General features: G+C 41.9%; 1 protein-coding gene across 1 annotated transcript; it reads right to left on the reverse strand.

The window, feature by feature from the left end:
* Positions 1 to 1,939: 1,939 nt before the first annotated feature.
* On the reverse strand, positions 1,940 to 17,960 carry LOC147874533 (kelch-like protein 10). Its single transcript, XM_087345272.1, has 10 exons — positions 17,837 to 17,960; positions 15,485 to 15,639; positions 12,032 to 12,283; positions 10,391 to 10,670; positions 8,498 to 8,734; positions 7,179 to 7,348; positions 6,690 to 6,859; positions 5,701 to 5,859; positions 4,542 to 4,734; positions 1,940 to 3,168 (listed from the first exon to the last, which is right to left on the reverse strand). The coding sequence occupies exons 2-10, from the start codon at positions 15,634 to 15,636 to the stop codon at positions 2,772 to 2,774; spliced, it is 2,010 nt and encodes a 669-aa protein (XP_087201398.1). The 5' UTR covers positions 15,637 to 15,639; positions 17,837 to 17,960; the 3' UTR covers positions 1,940 to 2,771.
* Positions 17,961 to 19,701: the final 1,741 nt, after the last annotated feature.

Genomic DNA, 19,701 nt, shown 5'->3' on the forward strand with positions numbered 1-19,701 from the left:
GAGGGAAAAAATTTCCATGCATTTTATTGGAACACGACGTTTCGTTACCGTGTTCGCGACATCCCGCCATAGACCCTGTCCTGAGCCACGTGAATTTAGTCAACGTCCTCACACACTTTATGATGCTGTTTAATGTTATCCTCGCATCTACTCCTTCGTCTTCCGAGTGTGCTCTTTCAACTTTGCTTGTCTTAAACAGACGATGAAGCTCATAATAAGTGAATGATCGAATGGGCCCTCTTGCGTCTGTCCGTGCCTCGGAGGGTGTGCCGACATAGAATGGACAGGGTATAATCTCATTCTCTTATTTATTCGGCGCATTTCGGCTGACGAGGTGGAAGTTTGTCGGTCGTTTCTGCGAGAAGGTGAGGGGAATTGTAAACCAGAACGTCGCGTCGATCAGCAGTCGAAAGGCCGGATGAGCTTCTCCAGGGAACGAACCTCGGCCTTGTGCCACGCCCCCAATTAACACGCGTCACAATTTATTAAGTTGGCTCGACTCACGTATCAGGCGATTGGCTGGCGGTGTTATACTCGCAATGAGAACCAGTTCCCTGGTACGGCTAGACGCAGATTGCGGTATAATATTAAAATGGAGCGTAAATAAATAAGGTCTTACGTGAAATCATCTGGCGCAGAACAAGGACGGGTGGCAGCCATTAGGAACAAAATAGCGAGCCTTCTGTTCGGTGATAAGCGGGAAATACTTTTGGCAAGAATGGCGACACATGGACGTTTCAGTGACTTTATCGTCTGTCTGTTACGAGATCATTAAAATATGCGGAATAGTTGAAAGTGCAATGCGCTCACTTCCCGGCTTCTAGCATGAAATGCGAAGACACAGGAAAGCTGATTCTACTGTTTTGTGGAGCCACACGTCGTCTGGTGGTGAGTCTGAAAGTGACAGTTGCCTTGAACTTACCAATGAATTCACTGTACGTTGCTAATAAGACACAGCGAAAGTCAGAAATTAAGAAGTTCATTGTAGAATCATCTAAATATAGCAAGAAGTGGTTAGTAATATTTTTAATAATGATCGCCGACAGGGGCAGAGGATTTTTCGTCTAGCCTCTGGGGCCCACCCGGCCTCCTATCCAGTGGGTCCTCCACGACCGTGTCGTATCCCTGGCAGGGAATCGATGGGCCCCGGACTCCCCGCGTCAGGATACGAACTGTAGTTTAGCCGAGCAGTTGCTAATTTGATCAGATGGCCTCGACGCTTCTGAGCAAGGCAGCGTTTAAGGGCGAAAGCACAAGAACAATCTTCAATCGATTCCTTTATTACGAATGAGATTAAAATGAAGAAGGTTACACAGATTTACTTGTGCTGAGACTCCTGGATATGCCTTGAGTTCCCCATTTGATTTCAGCTGTCACATTTTTCTATTACGCTGTCTGTGCCTTAACTAAATTCAAGTTCCTAGTTTTGTGTATTTTGTGGTAATATTTTGTACTTATTCATTAAAATACATAAATGTACCTTACAAAGTACCATGAATAAATAAATACATCTGTTAACTGAAACCATCGTCTGTTTCTTCACGACATTTGAAAAGGTTGGTACTTCCCTAAGGAACATCGCACAATTACCCGGTATATTGGGGCAACTCAGCCAAATGTATTTTCGAATTCTTTTTTAAAATATCTCACGCAGATCAGAAATCGATACAAAATTCTCAGTGTGATGGCTTCCAAATGACGATTTTCTAAATGACGTTCATGAAGCAAAACATTTAATCTTCCCCTGAAGACGGTTTCGTAACTCGAAACATGTCGCCACAAGTGGATTCATTTAATACAAGACGCAAGGTGAAACTGCTGTGTGTTGATGAATGTTAATATTTTAGATAAAATTAAACGCCTGTAAAATAATTAATTTCAATAAGACTTCTTGAGCAGAAAATAACGAGGAGAAATAATCTTTCCTTCTTTGCTGCAAACAATAATTCTCTTTTTATTTATTTTTTTAGCTCTTACATAAATTATCAGTTTTCTACATTATTTTCGAAGGTACTTAATTAAAATTAGTGTGTTCGTCGTGTTTGTAATCGACTGCAAACTACTTATTTTCCTGTGCCAGTCCAAGTTCGTAGTTCGATTCCCGAACGGGCTGAAACTTGAGATGAGGGGTAAACCAGGCTTTGGTTTATACAAACGAAGGAGGCGCGAAGAGATTATATTTGGAACGCCTTACTTCCTCCAAATGTGATTGATTTTATGAATTTTGGCTTTGTTAATTTGTTGGATTGGAAGAGAGTGGCAACAATCGTCTTTCCTCGAGAGCTTCCGTGACACTCACAAAGCTTTCGCCTCGTAAAAGTTGTTTACGAGGCGAAAGCTTAAGCCTTTCCAGATATGGAATGACGTTTGCCCTAGAACAGACGCCTCAATGCGATTGGACCAGTGAATTTCGAATGTGGCTTTTCGGAGCGTTTCCGACGTTATGGGGTGATTTTGGGGGACGAATCGGATCGCCGCATTCAATTCAAAATTTAAGACCAGTTACTGTGATAGCGCGCTTGTGTAGTGTTGGACTTCAAGTCGTACATAAACAGCCGATTCATTGCAATGCCTGAATATCAACATAATTGTGTCTTTGCATCAGCGTGTCTCAATTCGTGAAGAAATTGAGTGATTTCAACAACAACTGTGTCGTCAAGAATTGCAACAGCTCAGCGACGTCGCTGCCCTCTCGCGAGCGCTACTCCAATTAAGACCTCTCCGTGTAATCCCTGAGAGTCGGAGGTCCTCGCCCACCGACTGACCCTATGTCAAGGTATTCTGAGAAAACCTTTAACCCTCTCCACGCACCAAAGTAAGAAACGTTGTAACCACACCAGCGCCGGCCTAGCTACTGGGGTTGAACCCGTGGCTACATCAGCAGAAGGACGAGTGTGTGTGGAAGGACGGTTATTTTCCAAACCAACATTTTCTTGCATTTCTCCTCCTTCATTGTTGCGTTTCTCCTCATCCTTTTTTGCTTTTATCATCCTCCTTTTCTTGCATTTCTCCTCCTCCTCTTTTGCTTTTATCATCCTCCTCTTTTTGCGTTTCTCCTCCATCGATTTGTCTCTGTGTCTGTAGGCGTAATCGCTTGCATTCGGTAGGTTCTCGATGACACAAGTCGACATCCCGGATCTACAAACATTCATGCCTGCCACCTCGTGCCTGCAATTTGAAATGTTAAAAGTGAAAACAAACAATCTTCCATCTTCCATCAGTATTATCTACACTCAAGTCAATTTTTATGACATTTCTCTGACAAAATTACAGAAAATATGTATGGAGTTCTAAAATATCAGAGATTTCAATGTAGAATGAGTATAAAAGAATTTTCTTTGGGAGTCGTAAAATGTGTTGACCTAAAAATATCCATGTCTGATGGATTGGCTCTGCCTTTGGGTTTAATGGGAAACTGCTTGAAGCTAAGGGCACAGCTTCCACCGAAATGTCGTTGCTTGTATTTTGTTTCCAGAAAACCTTAACAAAAGTTCCCCCAATCGGAATTCAATGCACGATTGCCTCACCATATTTCAGAACAGTTCCCACGTGATCTTTCTTTCACTCATGCACATAGAACATGGGCCAACGTCCTATTATAACGTAAAACATTTTATTACATCAAAATGGAGGGAGAGGTTATGACTATTTTAAAACGCTGTCAAATGACTTGTGTTCTGCCTAGCGACGTTTGGTACACTTCATTAAGCCATTGACTTCGGTCAGAATAATAAATTTAATCACACACTATCTTTGGAGAGATAAGCGTGTCTTCTTTCAGACATGAGCCCTTGACAATATTTCCCTCTTTTAGCAATATATTTTCAAAAAAATTTTGTCCCACCAAAAATAGTTCTGGAGAGGTTCTGTTACACGTAAAACAGACACAAATCAAAATTAAATTAATTTCTGTGGGATTTCTGGCTCTTCTTCAAACACTTATGAAGAAATTTGTCTTCTGGGATGTTTTTGGATCTTCTTACTAACTCCGTCAACAGATTTCAGGAGACTGCATGGTCAAACACGCCAAGAGACGGACATTTTAAAATAAACGTCCATCAGAAATGGGAACATGATATGGATAGGCGTCGTTAAACCTGAAACTGTCCTAACACTTCGGTGAAAGCGAAAGATTATGGTGATGCTGATGCGCTGAACGCCAGACACTTCCTGCCCAAGAGAGTGCCACTGATCAAAGAAACTTAGTCCAAGAGCTTCTTATTAATGCAGTCACAGCTTACGTCTGATTAGCATTCCTAGTCATTCGCCCTCTGATTTAACCAATCAGCTTGACCGCAACGTCGCCCCGCCTCCTTTCATTCTACACCCTTAACCATCCATTTTTCGCGCGCTTATTCGAGGCTCTGAGTAAGCAGTAAGAACCTCTGAAACGTCGGTCACTATAAGGTGCTGCATCCTCAAGATCGCGGATACATTGACCGGAAATAATTCACTTCCTAGTGCTTTTCGAAAGTTAGTTTGTGATTATACAGCCCTGAACAACCAAACAAAGACTCAAACAAACAAACAATCAAACAAACCATTGATTTTCCTTGCCATCGAAATATGCGACCCACTCGTTATAACATCCATCGATTACGAAGATCGTGTCGTCCATCACTTCTGCGTTTAATTGATATTCATAGAAGTTCATGGCAGGGATCGCGGTCCACGTGTCTTCTGCAGGGTCATATTTTTCGGTACTGAGATCGGATGATGTTCTGATGTGTCCTCCTGCACACACACACACACACACACATATTCCGTAAAAGGTCACAGGATATAAAAAAGCTGCCAAAGGGAACTTATTCTAACCCCACTCAGCGGGGACCTTCTTGATATTTATTACTCTATCACCTGGCCAGGAAATGTGTGCCTTTTATGGAGCCACAAGATTCATTACCTTATTCACAAAAGTCGGTAGTTGACCTCATCTCATATAATCTAGTTCCTTAAAAACATTTTAATATTATCCTTCCTTTTACGCCAATGTATCACAAGTGGTATCTTTTCTTCAAGATTACCAATTACAAATTTCTAGATGTTAGTATTTCCCGTAACTTCGATGCTTCACACTCCGTCTGTGTTTACGCTCTTAAAATTTGTAATTCCGTAAAAGGAACGAATGAATTAAATACAACAAAGAAAATCCATTCCCTCTTGCATTGTCAGTTTTAGTACCAGGAACAGCTACAATTTTATTTTCGTCCTTGTAGCATCAGGAAATTGCGCCTGACATCTGTTGTCTACTTCATGAAACTGCGTGAGAAAGTAGCCTTAATTATCAACACAAGATGGCGTTACACAAACAAGTGACGAATATCAAAGACTGCGAAGGGACTGCTTTAAACCACCGATTTTTTGGGGATAACAGAACGGCAAACTGAAATTTCCTTGCTACAAGAACAAAATATTTACCTTTAAACCTGGGACTTTGTGACAAATGGGGCATACATTAGTTGAGATACCATAAGAGATTACGTGATGTTAGTTAGTTAGTTAGTTAAGTGTTCTTTGTGGAGAATGTAATCGAAACCACGAATCGGGGTTAAAATTACGGACAAACTAACTCTGTAATGACAGGAGAAAAATGCTGTTCATAAAATCTCAGTCACTCTAAAAAACCAGGAAAACATTTCACAATAGCAAGTTCTGTCAGAAGGATAGAGCAGCATCACTCAGAATGTCCAGAGTTCTCACCTAGGGCGTACAGACAGCCGTGGAACGAGACGCAAGAATGCAGGGCACGTCGAGAAAGCATTGGTGCAACGAACGTCCATCGGTTGGTGTCCGGGTCATAAACTTCCACCATGTTTAGAAAATTGTAATAATAAATTCCACCAACGACGTATATTTTGTCTGTAAAAACAAATTAGCTATAATTAAACTGGTCCATGCAGAGCACAGACATGGGACAATCCCTACTTAAATCTGTAAATCTATTAAGTCCCCCTTCGAGTCACAGAAACTCCACTGTTCATCTGTTTCTTTGTTTCGAGAGCAGACAATCAGCGTGTCAAAAGACTTGAGAGCAACTGATAAAATTTAATATAAACAGCATAAGGTGATTAAATTAATGCATAATGGAAATGATGGTAAGTTACATCGTCTGTGAAACGAATTTTATTAAATTTGGTACCAGAGATGTACGGTACGAGCTGCTAAAAGGTGCTCTACATTTATAATACAATGTGCTATTTACATGAGATTATTAACTGTCACAAAAACAATATTGCATCTGCACTATTTGAGAGCCAATTTGATAGTTTGATGGTTGTTTGCATTCACTCCGAGTGTACACTAAAAAGGCAGAATACGACGCACAGGTACAGCTTACGAGAGCAGAAGAAACCATCACGCACTCAGAACTTCAAGCCGTTGCAGTCTGTGAAATAGCGTAGTTCGTAGGACGGATAAAAGAAAGAAATAATAAAAGAATATGGGACGATGGAATGACGGAATGACGGAAACTAAGATCAAGAGCGAAGAGGAATGCCTTGATGATGAAGGCATAAGGTTCGCCTGAAACGTCGGCACAAGCCAAACGAAAGCCATCTTCGTACTCCCCGCCGTTAGAAACCTCAGATCCCGCGATTCCTTCAACCGTTCTCGTGTTCTTACACGCGGACAGACAGACGCCTCGCCTTTTGCACTAATTCACAAATTTCTGTTTCACAGGATTTACGTACCATTCAGTGCAGCCGCACTCGCATAGCATCGCTCTTTGTTCATGGGAGCGATCCTCGACCACTTGTTCGCCTTGCAGTCGTATCTTTCAGCCGTTCTGAGATAATGCTCTCTAACTTTACCGCCCATGGCGTACACTGCACCTCGCAGAACTGCCACCATTAAAGCGGTTCTGAAACGAACAAAAGTACGCTATCTGCTATGCTCATTTATTGTTGATTCAGATGCATTTCCTCTCGCAGAACCCAATTGTTCGCTCGTCATTGTTATGTCACAATTCAAATGAACTAACAATCAAATCGCATTCTTAAAACCAAAATTGTCGCAAAAGTCCTCCGACCTATTCACACTTTGCTCGAAGCTCCTGTGTGTGAGTGGTTCAATTTTACAGCCCCTGCCCAGATTTATATCTTGACTAAGAGAGCGACTATCAGCATTTTGAAGAAGGACTCTGCTCCAAGGAGTTCCTTAGTTACCAAGCTGCGTCTTACCTGCATTCGTGCATAGGCGCCACCTCGCGGCATGTCTTCTTAACAGCGTTGAAGCAGAAACATGAGCTTAATTGTGTCCTGTCATCACGACCACCGATGACGTAAATGTCGAAACCGACTACTGCCGTGCCATGGTTGACTCGCGGACCGATCGAGTCGACCCCTTCCACCTGCAGGAACGACAGGTTATGGCTTTACATTTCTTTGGGTCATTCGGTCTATTGAAGTGAAGTCCTTACATTAGAGTTCAGGCGACCAACCACCGGAGCAGAGGTGCAACCCCCAACGGTGGACCGAAATTGCTACACCGTGGAGGGAGGCACTCGACAAAGACCGTGAGAAATTAACTTGGAGCGAAGGTGGAAACAGAAAGACCCGAAGAGAAGCTCTCGTCAAGTTCGACAGACAAACGTAGAATCAATTTCTGATCAACAGCTGACATTTCAGGTTCGTGCGATGACAAAGACAGATGTTGGTGTTTGGGGTTTTATCGACGCAAAGATGGAGGCAGTACGTCCCCGACCCCACCCCAAAGCCTTCTAATTCATGAGGCGTTACCACGCAGATGGCCAACATCCACACCGACCAGTGCTTCATTCATTACGTTGAAATCCACTGACGATCAACGAAGTCTAAAATCAGCAGACAGGTTGCCATGACAGGTGAAGTAGGACGCTTTTTGTAAGCGGTATTTAAGGAAAACTTCACATCCTTCGTCGATTCCTATTAGAACTTATATTGTATACGAGACTTAGCATTTGTGTAATTTATTTATTTATTATTTTGACGTAAATACGTCTATGAGGAAGGGTCATTCGGCAAAAAATTGGAACGAAAAAGGGAAACGAAAAAGTGTAACTTCTTTGTTATGTTACCTAGGAATCCTCATCTGTTTACTCGGCATTGTTGTTACCTATAAAACTTTACATTACATTCAGCTACCACAGACCCATATGAAGCGTAACTAATTCAAGTTAAATAAGCAAAGTCTTAATCAAACTTTACTCAATTGTAAGAATGTATAAAGGAAATATTTAGAATAAAGCCAATATATAAACTTCCTTTCGGTATAGACGTATTTACGTCAAAATCCCCGGAACCGTGGTTCCACTGTCACGTTTTAATTCATGTCTTTGAAGCTTATCTTAAAAAAGTGCAATGGAAATAAAAGATCACGAAATAAAGAGGCTAAAAGCTGCTTGTGATTAAGCTTAAATAAACGATTACTTAGTAAAAATAAACAAAAAGGAGGAAAAGTAGTTTTTCTCGGAGGCGTCATATAACAAGCCGCGGTAAGAGTAGAAATGCGTGCAACTCACCACAGTCCACCGGTCAGCAAGTGCGTCGTACGCTTCGATCACATCTGACGGCTCTCCGTCGCGACACCCACCAATAGCAAACAGAATGTCCTGTGGGATTCGCGGGTAGGCAATCCTTGGTGTCACGAAGTCCTTGTCTCCTTCCATCATCATTTCTGAGTCGTGCAGAAACGCGAGCGTCTCTGCCATCACGGGTTTGCACGCCTCATTTTCCGTCACGTACGGGTGCTTTGACACCTGTTGAACAGTTCAATGTGGACCTTATGAACTTTTAGGAAGGGATGCCATGTTCAATTGCAGAGCACACATGAAATTCACACATAATTTGGTTGGGGAATCGCCGAAATAGAGTGTGGTATATACAGGAAAATATGCATTTTGGTTTATGTAACGACGCTCTTAACAAATGCACAGATTGTGGAGAGAAGCGAAATCAAGGTTAAATCGAACTTAGAGAAAAGTATTGAAATGTGTTTCAACTGAAAGTTGAATCCTTCAGTAATGGCTGCATTTTGAGTTAAATTCAAAATTGTAATTTATTTCTCGTCTCTCCCGTACGAGATGCACATTCTTTTTGATTCGATAACTTTAATTAATTGTCAAAATTACGTAGCATCAAAGAAAATTATGACAATTAGTTGCTTCGAATTTCAAGTGAGGCAACCTTCTGCATGTTGATGGTTGTTGTGGAAGGTCCGTCAACACAACAGCGTGGGGTTATTGGCTCATTGTCTATTACGAGCCATTGCATGTTTCGACCTTAATTAGTCATCATCAGGCGGTTCTCTTTAAGTGTTGGAAACTAGTAGACACGAATGCTAAACTGTAAAGACACTTGAAGCAGTTAACATTTTCATGAATCCGTGCGATTGTTTCACAAGTATTCTTAAGAGGCGAGTGTCTGAAATCACAGGGCATTTGACCTTGAATAGAACATTTTTTCCTCTCGGGTTAAAGCGCATGATGAAATGGAAGAAGGAATATCTTAAGTTGTAAGGCTGCTTCGTGAGATTACGTTTAAAATATTTGAATGTTAAAGCTGTCTATGAATTTGAAGCCCCTCGGGAAATTTTCTCTTGGATGTAAAACGAATCTATCTTGTTGAACGTTTCGGATATCTGTTGTCTCTATATGATCAATCAGCTGAAGATTATCATGCTAAGTGTTCATCGTTGGAGATACTTGAAATTATTAGAGCAGCTAAGATAAGCTTCTTATGGCAGTAGGATCTTTGGTTATGTAGAACGCTGCGCCGGAAGACGTGATTTATCTATTAGAGGATTTTCCTATTCAAGCTGTGTGGGCGTTTGAATGCAGTTAACGGTGAAATGCTGTAGTTGAACTGAAACACGTAATGGATCTTAATGAAAGCTGAGACTTCAATCAAAGATTGTAGCTCAGTCGGACACTCAAAATTAGAGACGATGAATAAAGGACGATTATTAACTCGAACAACATTTTTGCATAAAAGGACGAATCGAATATTTGTTTTGCACATACACACGCGTATGCGAGCGTGTTAACAGCAGCATTAAACAGGAAGTTACTGTAACCATGGCAACTAAGAGAATCTGGGGATTTCTTACGCAGCAAATTTTGCACAGTAGAAGGCGTTAAAATCATTGTGTAGTTTTACACGTTGTTATTGTAAGATTTTAACCAGAATTGGAATGTGTCAACAGATTCTGTTAAAGCTAATCAATATTAAATCTAATAAACATCCGTTTAGATGTTCTCGAGCTGGAACTGCGGACAGACAGACAGACGGGCTTACACGTGACGAAGAAAAAGGCTTACAATTTGCATTAATTAGTTACGAACACATGTGAATATGGAATTGAAAACGCGGGCTTCACTTCCTATAAACATCCACGATTTCAGGGGCATACTGACCGTCTCCTTGAAATACTTTGCATCAAGTCGTCCAAGTCTGACGCCCTTCAAAAGGCCCGCGATGTGACCTTTCCTGTTGTCCGGGTCGTGGTTGATCCACCGGAGAATGCACTCCCACACAACTTTCTCGTCCCTCACGTTCAGTTCCTCGTCCTCGATTATCGCTTGCAGCTTCTCTGGAGGCAGTTGCAGGAGTTCTTCGCTCTGCTGAGACACTTCCACGAAGTTGCGTTGAACGAAGCGACTAGCGCGAGTCCCAAGGTCGGCGATGAAGTGTAACCTGCGACAGCGAGGTAAGAGCCGACTCAGATTCGAAGTCTGGCACAATTAAACACTGCAGCAAGAACTGGATTCTCAAGCATTTGCACACCACAGTATTTCGCCTGCAGTTTTTACCTTAGCCCTTTGAAGCCCGAATGAGCAATTCTGAGAACAGACACGTGGAGAGGCAACGCTGAGAGACGATCCGTTTAACCGATCCAAAATAGAAAGTTCTCGGCTCTGAAGGTACCCAGGCAATGCCCGTTGGTCCTCGCGATAAGGTTGTAGGTTGAAACAAGGGCATGGAGTACGCAAGTGAAGAAGGCAGTGAGATGAGGAGTGTAGAATTTTGAATTCTGGCCTTAACCTTGGCGAAACAACGTTTTGGTAACTGTGTGTGTTAATCCCGTGAAAACTCGTGTAACCGGACTAAATGGGGGAACCACGGGTCGGATGAGCGGGGGAAAGGGGAACGTTGTCATGGAATTGAACAAATAAGTTGATACTCAATACAGATTTTAGTCGCTAGCGAATGATGCGGGCGTGCCGCACGCACAAGCCGACGACAAACTCACTCGTGAGCGTTGTTCGAGGGAGTTCTTGTACTAAAAACGTGAATTTATCAGTCATTCTGTCCATCGCATGAACTGGAGGTTCTGGTGTGATTCTGCCGATGTCAGTCGATTTCCTTGCTATGTTGTCCTGAACAAGAAGGAGTTAGAGTTCAGCTTCTACGGGGACCAGCGGGTTGGTCTTTGTCTTTGCCCGATAATAAACAATTCTACAAATGTCCTGAAGTGTTCATAATAATCAGCAAAATCTGGGGCGAGGTTAGATCAATGAACTGTATTGCGTGGACATAGTTTGAACCACTCTCGCCGGTGGAAACCGATCGCAACCGATCTGGTTGAAATTCGGTCGCTTAATGCGGGAATCGGATAATCGAGGCTCGGTCAACAGAGGTTTTGCTGTATGCAGAAGGATGTGGGGCTGAATGTTCATTTTGATATCGGGAGGATTATGTAAGAGCAAGGAGTTCAGCAGAGAAAGAAAGAAAGAAGAAAGAAAGAAGGATAGGAAGTCGAGTGGATTTGATTATGACTCCGCAATAGATCGCGATTAACGTTCTATATGGTGAAATTATTCATCTGCTAGTCATAATGACGCTCTAAACATACGCAGTTAAATCAGTTCATTTAAATTTCAGAGACGTTAATAATAACCCGCCAACAACCCTGACCTACAACGCTTTATAAATTTCCCAGTCCTCAGTCAGAGGCTTTAATCTCCGACCCGGCACTCGACTGCTCTTGAGGAAAGCTGATTCGCTCCAGCGACGAAAGCTGGCGAAACAGCAAATGATAAATGAACATAAATTACCTTGCGAACTGCATGATGCCGATACACTTGTCGACGTTTATCTCGTCCTTGAGGAAGTCGTAGCAGACCTTAGTAACGTTCGGAATACAAAAGTAATCAGCCGCCACGAACAGCTGACGCGCGTTGTTGGAGCGGATGTCCACCTCGCGAAAATAAGCATAATCCAGTATCTGGGTCATCATGTCTGAGCTGACTCCGTGGAGGACAATATCAGTCTCCTCACCGGTGTGCAGTATTGTCGTGAAGAGGGTCCTGAAACGTCCATTTGGAGAAACGTCGAGCAGAAAATTACAAGTCATGCGCATAAACTCTAAGTTTTTATGACTCACGCAACCAAGTAAAAGAATCTTTTTGTCAATGTGGTGGATTAAGTCTTGTTATCTGAATACTTCAAAAACTCCCAGAATGAGTCCGAATGGGACCAGATTAACTGCGTGTGGGTGAAGTGTTTCCGTAGTCTTAAAAAAAACAACTTAAAAATCGGAAAGCAAGCAGCGAACATTTGAACTATAGAATGTCACCTCGTTTCTTACATAACATTGACTCCATCAAGAGATATCTGAGGTTATAACAACTACTACAGAAATTTTAAAGCCAACGCAAATATTTCAACATACATCGCGTGTTGTATATTCCACTGATTGATCAGTTCGTAATATGAAATCTATTTGCTCTTTAAAAACATTTTCCCGACAATAAACCACTTGAAAGAAAAGCCGATGTTTCTACGCGGACTATAAAAAGTCATCACCAACCAAGTAACATTTTCCTATTACTAATTAAGGGATTTGCAGAGCAAGACAAACGGAAAGATTTGATTGTCTGAAAATTGAAAGAGGGCACAGCTCGTAACAAGACGACAGATACGTCTCTTGGAAAACAGAAACAATGGCTCACGCTTATAATTCATTTATCATTTCCAGAACCCAGGGTATCTTTATTTAAAACACAAGCAGATTAAAGTGCGCACAAATTCTCGAAAGATTCTCTCCTGACAATGAAACATGTATTCATCGTCCTGATGACGGAGGCAGTATGACCTCCGAAACGTTGGTTAACATCGACCAGACTACACGGCGCAACAAGCCAGAAGACGGAAATTTTCATATTTTAATCGCCCTGATGATGGAGGCAGTATGACCTCTGAAACGTTTGTTAACATTGACCAGACTACACAGCGCAAGAACCCACAAAACAGAAATCTTCATATTTTAATCGCCCTAATCATGGAGGCAGTATGACCTCCGAAACATTGGTTAACATCGACCAGACCACACGGCGCAACAACCCAGAAGACAGAAATCTTCATACTCATCGCCCTGATGACGGAGGCAGTAAAACCTTTGAAACGTTGGTTAACATCTACCAGACTACACAGCGTAACAACCCAGAAGACAAAAATCTTCATACTCATCGCCCTGATGATGGAGTCAGTATGACCTCTGAAACGTTGGTTAACATCTACCAGACTACACAGCGCAACAACCCAGAAGACAGACATCTTCATACTCATCGCCCTGATGATGGAGGCAGTATGACCTCTGAAACGTTGGTTAACATCTACCAGACTACACAGCGCAACAACCCAGAAGACAGAAATCTTCATACTCATCGCACTGATGACAGAGGCAGTATGACCTCTGAAACGTCGGATAGCATCAACCAGACTACACAGCGCAACAACCCAGAAGACAGAAATCTTCATACTCATCGCCCTGATGATGGAAACATTATGACCTCTGAAACGTCGGTTAACATCTACCAGACTACACAGCGCAACAACCCAGAAGACAGAAATCTTCATACTCATCGCCCTGATGATGGAGGCAGTATGACCTCTGAAACGTTGGTTAACATCTACCAGACTACACAGCGCAACAACCCAGAAGACAAAAATCTTCATACTCATCGCCCTGATGATGGAGTCAGTATGACCTCTGAAACGTTGGTTAACATCGACCAGACTACACAGCGGAACAACCCAGAAGACAGACATCTTCATACTCATCGCCCTGATGATGGAGGCAGTATGACCTCTGAAACGTTGGTTAACATCTACCAGACTACACAGCGCAACAACCCAGAAGACAGACATCTTCATACTCATCGCCCTGATGATGGAGGCAGTATGACCTCTGAAACGTTGGTTAACATCTACCAGACTACACAGCGCAACAACCCAGAAGACAGAAATCTTTATACACATCGCCCTGATGACAGAGGCAGTATGACCTCTGAAACGTCGGTTAACATCAACCAGACTACACAGCGCAACAACCCAGAAGACAGAAATCTTCATACTCATCGCCCTGATGACAGAGGCAGTATGACCTCTGAAACGTCGGTTAACATCAACCAGACTACACAGCGCAACAACCCAGAAGACAGAAATCTTCATACTCATCGCCCTGATGATGGAGGCATTATGACCTCTGAAACGTCGGTTAACATCTACCAGACTACACAGCGCAACAATCCAGAAGACAGAAATCTTTATACACATCGCCCGGATGATGGAGGCAGTATGACCTCTGAAACGTTGGTTAACATCGGCCAGACTACACAGCGCAACAACCCAGAAGACAGAAATCTTCATACTCATCGCCCTGATGACGGAGGCAGTATGACCTCTGAAACGTCGGTTAACATCAACCAGACTACACAGCGCAACAACCCAGAAGACAGAAATCTTCATACTCATCGCCCTGATGATGGAGGCATTATGACCTCTGAAACGTCGGTTAACATCTACCAGACTACACAGCGCAACAACCCAGAAGACAGAAATCTTTATACACATCGCCCGGATGATGGAGGCAGTATGACCTCTGAAACGTTGGTTAACATCGGCCAGACTACACAGCGCAACAACCCAGAAGACAGAAATTTTCAGACTCACCGCCGTGAAAACCTCAAGTCTTACATGTATTACGAAATTCCTTCTCACAGTTTATTCTATTTAAGACAGCAGCTCTCAATGTTCCGGGCATTACCAACTTCCTTCTGGACTTTGTCGGTCGTCTTTAAGTATTAAAACCAAGACGTTTTGGAAATGGATTGTTTCTATTTCTCCCTCCAGATCGATTGACTGTCACCTTAGTACAACTGCACTTAAAAATTAGTACAAAGAACCACCCATGTCTTCTGGGATGTTGTCTCGTAGAAATTATCTTATGTTTCTGACGTGCTTACTGCCTCCATCGTCAAGGAAAGAAGGCAATAAGTACGTCTGAAATGACACTCAGTTTCTACGGCGCAACGTCCAGAAGACATTCATCTTCTTCTTCCTCTCCGCCGTGAGATTTCATGACAACGAACAAATAACAAAAGACAATCAGCCGTATAAAAATACAGGTTTCTGCATCAAAGGGGATGAAACATTTCTCATACGAACTGACTTTTATCATGTCCTTATTTCACGTGTTAATCAACCACGTCAGTAAATAAACAAACCTGAAATATTCGCTGCGCATCGACAGAATCACTCTGTGGACTCGGAAGACGCCGCCGTCCTCCAACCTCAGCACCGCGTCACACAAGAGGTTCTCCTCTCTCAGCTTATTCAGGTTGATCGATGCTTCGGTCAGAATTTGGTTTGAGTCCATCTCCTGAAAAACAGTCGATCGCTGTTACAGATTTTTCTTCATACCGACGCGTGTGCACATCGACTGAGAGTGACTGAGAGGAAACACGGTACTGAGAAGAATATTTGGTCCTGCGAGAGAGTTACTGACAAGGGAATGGGGAAAACTGCGTAATATGGAGCTTTATAGATCTCTTCAATAATTAATAAATTGTAGGCTGTCAGATCAAGAGTGATGAGATGGGCGGGGCATGTAGAACACATGGCAGAGACAAGAAGTGGAACTTTTTAATCGAAAGACCTGAAAATAAAAGGTCATTTGAGAGTCCCATGCGTTGCTGGGATATTATTAAAATGGTTCTTAGGGAGGTGGGGAATGAAGTTGTGGATTTTCTACATTTGTTTGTGGATGTGGCTTAGAGGCGGAATCTTGTAAACACGGGCATGAAACTTTATGTTTCTTAAAAGGCGAGGCATTTGATTACCAGGGCTACTGTTAGATTTTCAAGAAGGTCTTCAGCTCCATAGATTCAGTTTGTTTCTTTGTTATAGAAATGGCTGTTGAGATCCGACACAAAATGACAAAGCTCTAAATGTGATATATAACTAACTAACTATCTAACTAGACGGCTTACGGAATACGAAGTTTCATCACCGAATTAACCAAAGCCCTATACCGGACCCTGTCCTGGGCCAACAAAATCCAGTCTCCTTCAACATCCTTTCTCCCGTAGATCCCGCCTGAGTTTATTCTCCCATCTACATCTAGGTCCCCCAGCGGCCTCTTCTCTTCAGGCTTTCCAAAAATATCCGGTGCACACCTCTCACCCCATCCATGCACTCCACATGCCCCGCCCATCTCACTCTTCTTGGCTTAATCAAACTGATAATGCGACTCAAATAGGCAATATTAAGTCATGCCGCGTGTTTGTCATTACTCGCATAAATTTAAACTTCTTATATGTAAACTACGTAGACATTACGTATAAAAACATAAGTGTAATCCATAAAGTCTTAGATGCCTCTACTCTGGTTAACCGATTTTAAAAATTTACGAATAGAATATGCCATAGAAATTGCGTGACCTTTGATGCAGAACCAGACAGTTAAGAATTAATTTTGGAAAAAGAATGCTACGCTTTTTCATAAGCATAGAATTTTCGAGTTCTTCTCTCTGTGTAGAACTAAAAGTGCTTAAGAGCTTACTTGATTAAGGACATTCCTGCCTAAGTTACAAATTTATATACATTACAAGCACAAAATGTAATTTAAATTTATCAAATGAACGCGAGAATTACAGTTGGGAACAGTCACAAAAACTCTAAGTTGTTCTAACGCATGCGTAGATCAGGCCTAAATCACGCTACTCACACACTGCAATGTGCAAGATATTCAATGGAATCTCGATTGGTACTCGACTCGTCAAAGAATAGCCCACTTCCTTTACTGAACCAGAAGATTCATCATCGTGTGCACAAAAGCCCGCCACCGGGGTCTATCCTGAACCAGTTGCATTCAATTCGCTCCATCGAGTCCCATCTCCCTAAGATCCATCTTAATGTTATCCTGCCACCTACGCCGAGGTCTTCCCAGAAGTCTGCTCCCTTCAGGTCTTGTAAACAGCCCTCCCAGCCCACCCCCCCCTAACAACATCGGGTGATGAGCTCGTAATGCATTTTTTCTATTATCTATCCCACTCCCGATTTGGGTCCAAACATCTTCCTCAATTCTCTGTTCTCAGAGGCCCTCAGTCTAAGTTCCTCCCTCAAAGTGAAAGACCAAGTTTTGCACCCATAAATACTTTGCACTCAATAACAGCAAACATTCCCCGGATTTAATCTGCTCTTGCATGGAGATTCGTCGATAATTATTCTTCTAAATCCGAAATAAAATTTCTTCTCAGTTCCCTAAAACGCTTTAATAATGTCGATGTATCAAGAGATGTAAAGTGTTAGAATTATTATTCAGAACATATAACCCACTTCTTAGCATCCACATATTTTTATTAAGATGCCACTAAACACGTTTTATTCGTTTAAAATGATAATTGCCTACTAGAATATTCTTTTATTATCAATGTTGCCGTGAACAAACAGAAGTCAATCTGATATTACTTGAAAATGTGTTAAAAAAAGACAAGCCTAATTCTCTTACACGAGTTCACAAATGCAGATGAAAACATTAAATGTAATGAACAATAATAATAAATAGGAATCCCTTACCTCAAACTTTGTTCAATTGTAAGAGACCTCGACGTCCACCGGCAATTATCAATTTAATCAAAACTAAAACGGAGTATCACAGATTTCTTAATAATTCTTGTATAAGATAAGTACTTGTGATGTTCTAAAAGGATTTTAACAGCACAAAATTGTCTACTCCACGACGCACTTCTACAAGCGTTTCACAGCAAAGCTCTTTACGCAATGACGAAAGCGGATTGTTGACGGCGATAATGAAACACAACAATGCCAAGTAAACAGTTGACGTAACAATTAGTTTCTTATTTAAAAGAATAGAGTGCAATACGTTTCATTCAGGCTATTATACTGCATGCATAAGTTACGAGAAAAGAGCCTTACGGCATTCTCAGCCAAGATTGTTGAGGTGTGGGTTAGAAATTCCAATACTTTTCTTGCATTGTTATGCACGCAGGTGTTCACGTAAAAGTTTAACATTGTCGGTCCATATTTACACATTTTTGTTATTTGAAATAAAAAGATAATTACTTCAATTTGGTCAGATTCCATCGTAAATGTAAGAAATAAATACTTAATATTAAATGTTTTCTCTATAAGAATGAAATAAATTTATAAATAATGAGGAGTAAAGATAAAATTGCAATTTAATTTGTCCTTCTTTAAAATTAACGTCGGGTTTTATTTTGCTTGGTTGATTTTTAACTTAATATTTTCGAAGTAATGGGCGCTGTTAAGAGCCGGGATAGCTCAGTCAGTATAGTGACTAGCTACGGGCTGGACGACCGGGGTTCATCCCCGATGGGGGCAGGATTTTTCCTCTAGCCTCTGCGTCCAGACTGGCTCTGGGGCCCACCCAGCCTCCTCTCCAATGGGTACCGGGGTCCTTTCCCGGGGGTAAAGCCGGCCGGGGCGTGATGCTGACCACTCACCCCCATCTAGTGCCGAGGTCAAGGAAGAGAGGAGCTATACCTCCTCTCACCCCAAACGCCTACATGGCGTATAGTGGGACAAACTTTACTTTACTTTTAATGGGCGCTGTTGAGCCCATCGCCCCTGGGCCAGAGAACATGTTTCGGGGGGCCGCGTGATTTCCTGGTCCTTTTGTAGACAATTGTAAGGTATTTGCATCTGATGTTGTCTGGTCTCTCTTTTCAAGGAAGGAATGTGCGACTGAAATCCTAATTATCTCATGTTGTTTCTAATCCCTGTCACGAACGAGACTTAAATGGCTCCTTATTTTTAAATTGTAGTCATGGCGGTATACCCATCCATCGAGGTTGGGGAAATACCATCTCATATCGCGTGTCAAGAGGCCGGAAGGCAGCAACACTGATGTTGGACTTGCCCTTTTTTACTCGCTGGGAACCAATCCAGGGGAGTACTAATTAATTAATAACTCGAAGAAATGTCAAGAAATAATGAAGGACAATATCTTACGACTCAGTCTCGTGGTATGAGGCCAGCGAAGAACTCCACGAGACACGGATTTACAAAGATACTAACGGCAATGGATTTGCATCTGAGGCTGGCTCATAAATCTCTTTAAAGGAGACTGAGATAGAAATCATAATTTTATCTGTTTCTGAATCCAAATACTGTCACAATGAAGACTTACATACAGCGCTCCTGCTTTTAAAACCCAACAACTGAACATGTAATTTCGTCCTAACTCATTAGGTTCCCATTTCATTCAAGTACATTTCCACAAGACACACAGACACACTTTTGATATATATATAATATATATATATATATATATATATATGTGTGTGTGTGTGTGTCAGAAAAGAATTTTCTCACGCCAATTCGGTCTTCTCTTAAATCAATTCAAGCATAAAACATTTTACGAGCAGAACAATTACGATACACGTGAGCAGATGACCACT

The sequence above is a fragment of the Zootermopsis nevadensis genome, unplaced genomic scaffold, assembly GCF_977971745.1.
Source record: "Zootermopsis nevadensis isolate Lab colony 2312 unplaced genomic scaffold, Znev_1.0 Znev_ptg000008l, whole genome shotgun sequence".
Taxonomy (NCBI): Eukaryota; Metazoa; Arthropoda; class Insecta; order Blattodea; family Termopsidae; genus Zootermopsis; species Zootermopsis nevadensis.